General features: G+C 45.0%; 1 protein-coding gene and 2 non-coding genes across 3 annotated transcripts; all 3 read right to left on the reverse strand.

Annotated features, from left to right (window-relative positions):
• Positions 1–408: 408 nt before the first annotated feature.
• Positions 409–2,537, reverse strand: pigc (phosphatidylinositol glycan anchor biosynthesis, class C). Its single transcript, XM_068725396.1, is given in 5 exon segments — positions 409–844; positions 846–1,376; positions 1,460–1,543; positions 1,545–1,692; positions 2,479–2,537. Coding segments are annotated over 4 exon segments (885 nt in total). The 5' UTR covers positions 1,689–1,692; positions 2,479–2,537; the 3' UTR covers positions 409–718.
• A 385-nt stretch (positions 2,538–2,922) lies between these two features.
• On the reverse strand, positions 2,923–3,042 carry LOC137883888 (5S ribosomal RNA). Its single transcript, XR_011104632.1, has one exon. It is a non-coding gene; the product is annotated as a 5S ribosomal RNA (ribosomal RNA).
• Positions 3,043–3,637: 595 nt separating this feature from the next.
• On the reverse strand, positions 3,638–3,756 carry LOC137883883 (5S ribosomal RNA). Its single transcript, XR_011104627.1, has one exon. It is a non-coding gene; the product is annotated as a 5S ribosomal RNA (ribosomal RNA).
• Positions 3,757–3,940: the final 184 nt, after the last annotated feature.

The following is a 3,940-nucleotide window of genomic DNA, read 5'->3' on the forward strand; positions in this document are numbered from 1 at the left end:
TTTAAAACAACGCGACGATCACAACAGGTGTTTCTCATCAACCGGCAACGCCTCAGTGACGTCACTGACCCGGGTGCGGCGCAGCGGCGGCAATGCAAGATGGCCGTCGGTCCCAAAGGCTCGTGATTTTATTCCAGACAACACACAGTTCACGATAACTTAAAAAAAAGAAAAAAGAATGAAATCAAACAAAAGGGAAATTAAAGACAAAAATAAATAATGTAACGATACAAACGAAATAAAATTTCTCGTTATTGTCATTAAACTGGCCTTCCATAAATAACATGAAAACTTCTAAAAATCTAAACTGTATGTATCGTGTACCACTGAAAATACATTGATTATTGTTGTATTACACTCCCACCTTCTGGTAATCCCCAACTACATTAAATAACATCTCACTGTAGAAACTTTAAAAAAAACCGTTTATTTTAAATTGTAATGTTTAATGTTAACAGTTTCAATCCACCGGGTTAAACACAATACATCCGTCCATTCATACACAACACCAACAACACACTGTACATAAAAACACACAACCATAAAAAACATGGAACACAGATTATTCAAATATCACTGATATCAAAGAGGTGCATCACAATGTGTCCAGTGATGCATCGCTTGTTAAATTCAGAGGTCAGCATTTATGAAGCTAACAGCAGCTTGAACATTAAAAACAGTTCAGATGACCATCATGTGCTCCTCTCCTCTCGGCCCGCTACTGACCGAAGAGGCCGAGGTCCTCGTGGATCTCAGCCTCGTCCCAGGGCCCCTGGATGTTGTCCTTGTGCCTCTGCAGTCTGACCAGCAGCAGCGGGCAGAGCAGCGTGACGCTCCCCAGGGCCCAGGGCCAAGAGCACGGCCCCGCCTGGCCACTGGGGACCCCAGACCTGCCACCCCTGCGACGCACACTCCCACACACACCCCGGCGAACTTCCCGGGGCGCTCCCCCTCAGCCTCTGCAGCAGGCAGGGCCACAGGGCGAACACCAGCAGGGCGCAGGTGAGCATGGCGAAGGTGTGCAGGGCCCCGGGCAACCTCGAGGCCAAACACACCGAAGCGAACAGGGCGGCGTTCAGGGAGAAGCTGCCGGGAGGCGAGGGCTGGGCGTACGGGAAGGACACCAGGTGGGCCAGCAGCATCACGGCCGACATGGCGTACACCGTGTCGGTGCTCACGGACTCCGTCAGCGTCTTCAGAACTGGCGAGAAGCCAAAGGTGAAGGAGAGAAAAATGGCGGCGCTCTGCAGGTCGGCCAGTCGGGTCCGGGGCTCGCAGCCGGAATCGACTGGAGCCGACAAGGATCGGTGCAGCCCGTAACCCAGTAGGGCGCAGGCGAGGCTGGTCCACAACAGCGTCTCAGGGGACAGCAGGCTCTGTGAGGACAGCAGAGATGTGGAGGAGTTATGCATTTAATATTTATTTAGCAGGAGGTCGTAGATCTTTCTGGAGCCGTTACCTGCTCCATGTAGAGCCAGAGGGTGATAAAAATGGCCACGCAGGACAGCTGCTCTCCGACAAAGCCCGCCTCTCGCACCACGGCCCCAGTAGCGGTACTGCCGGATGCCCTCGTTCCTCCGCAACTCCTCCAGGAAGCGCTGGTCCACGTAGTTGTCGGGGAACGGCTGGCACTCCCACAGCACCTTCCGCCAGGGCACAGCTGGACCCGGGGCCCCGTCTGGTCCCATCACCCTGAACACACACACACACACACACACACACACACTTGATTTTAGACTAAAAAATTAAACATTACACTTTTATGTGCACTGATTACCACAAGATGTACAACAGCAAACATAGATACAAGTAGATTAAAGAATAGCAAAGGCTACTTGGAGACAAAAAAAATGACAATTTAAAGGGTATACTTACAATTATTAATCTAATCTGTAACTGCATTTTTATTAATTATATTTATAAATATTTTAACATCACTAGGAAGGTGTGTGTGTGTGTGTGTGTGTGTGTGTGTGTGTGTGTGTGTGTGTGTGTGTGTGTGTGTGTGTGTCCAGGGAACATCTGGATGACCCCGTATTGTGCTTATCCACTGCTTTGAGTAACAATTTCGAAGACAACATTTACAATTATTTCACCAAACACGTAAACTAGCTTCACACACTAAGCTAGACTCTGTGTGAACGAGCTAGTTTGTGCCAATGTATTTGAACGTTTCCGTCAGCTTCGAAGCTAATGCGCGTATCCATCGTGTAGTGAATGTATTGCGTGGTATTAACAGCTTTAACAGATATTTGAATCACACTTGGTGTGTTGCGTTTGCGGTCCAGGTGAACGCATCTATTCTGAACAGGGTCTCAACGGTTGGCCGGTGCTGCTAGCATGAAGCTATCGCTACTTCCGGCTTTGACGCGACTATAAAACCAAACGTGCCTTATATAGCAGTGAGTTCATGGACAACAACACGTTGGCGATCTGTTTAAACAACCTCCACGAATACTTAAAAAAATAATTTCTCACCTACCTGTGATGGTATTTTATTCGGCGCCGATGCTACAACCTCCTCCTGTCATTATACCGGAAGTGAATCACTTTCTCGTAGAGCTCACAGCGCCCCCTGCTGGTGGATTATTTTAAAGACAAAAGGCACGTTGTTTTTGTTTTTGTTTAGACCCTACCCTGCAGAAAACACGAGACCGGACAACCCACAGAACAACATGCTGCAGAAAGGTAACTCTCGTACATATTTATTCTTATAATGCAATTTTAAATACATTTAAATCAATTATTCAAAAACTGTATTTGTCACGGAGTGGGCACATATGTATAAATACATAATATCTCACTGAACTCAGACTCTATAAAAGGCCCTTTGGTGGGTTGTGTCTTCGCTTACAGCCATACCACCCTGAACACGCTCGATCCATTGAAGAAGAAGCAGCGCACGGACAGTGGATAAATAAAAGCTTACAGCACCTGGTATTCCCAGGCGGTCTCCCCATCCAAGTACTGACCAGGCCCGACCCTGCTTAGCTTCCGAGATCAGACGAGATCGGGCGTGTTCAGGGTGGTATGGCCGTAAGCGAAGGACACAGCCCACCAAAGGGCCTTTTATAGACACTCATCAAAAACGTTATGGTATGTCATAAAAATGTCCAAAAAGTCACAATATGTTAAATAGTTCATGGTATAGAATGTCAGGAAAATGATAGAAAAGTCATAGTATAGTATGTCAAAACAAAAAGTTACAAATTTCAATAGTATAGAAAGTCATCAAAAACGTCTTGGTACAGTATGTCATAAAAATGTCCAAAAAGTCACAGTATATGTCATGAAATGAAAATATCAACAAAACGTCATAGTATGTAAAAAAAAAAAAAAAAAAAAGATCGGGAAATCATTTCAAGTGTAAAATGTCCCCAAAAGTCACAGTGTAATAAGTCGTGAAAATGTATATATATATAAAAAAAAAAAAAAAATGAAAAAAAAAATCATCCTATAGTACATCATAAGTTTATCGTCATTTTTGAAATAAACAATACGAAAAAGTAGCAAATCAGGATGTACTTTTTACCACTTCCATTGTGTGTACATCGCTGTACTGCTTTTCGTGTGTGCCTGTCGGTGTCCACGGAAGAAGCAGCAGTGTCCTCTGCAGGACAAAGAGTGGATAAATAAAAGCTTACAGCACCTGGTATTCCCAGGCGGTCTCCCATCCAAGTACTGACCAGGCCCGACCCTGCTTAGCTTCCGAGATCAGACGAGATCGGGCGTGTTCAGGGTGGTATGGCCGTAAGCGAAGACACAGCCCACCAAAGGGCCTTTTATAGACACTCATCAAAAATGTTATGGTATGTCATAAAAATGTCCAAAAAGTCACAATATGTTAAATAGTTCATGGTATAGAATGTCAGGAAAATGATAGAAAAGTCATAGTATAGTATGTCAAAACAAAAAGTTACAAATTTCAATAGTATAGAAA

Source organism: Cebidichthys violaceus, unplaced genomic scaffold (assembly GCF_023349555.1).
Source record: "Cebidichthys violaceus isolate CVI_PGR_0920_01 unplaced genomic scaffold, fCebVio1.0.p SCAF_35, whole genome shotgun sequence".
Classification (NCBI taxonomy): domain Eukaryota; kingdom Metazoa; phylum Chordata; class Actinopteri; order Perciformes; family Stichaeidae; genus Cebidichthys; species Cebidichthys violaceus.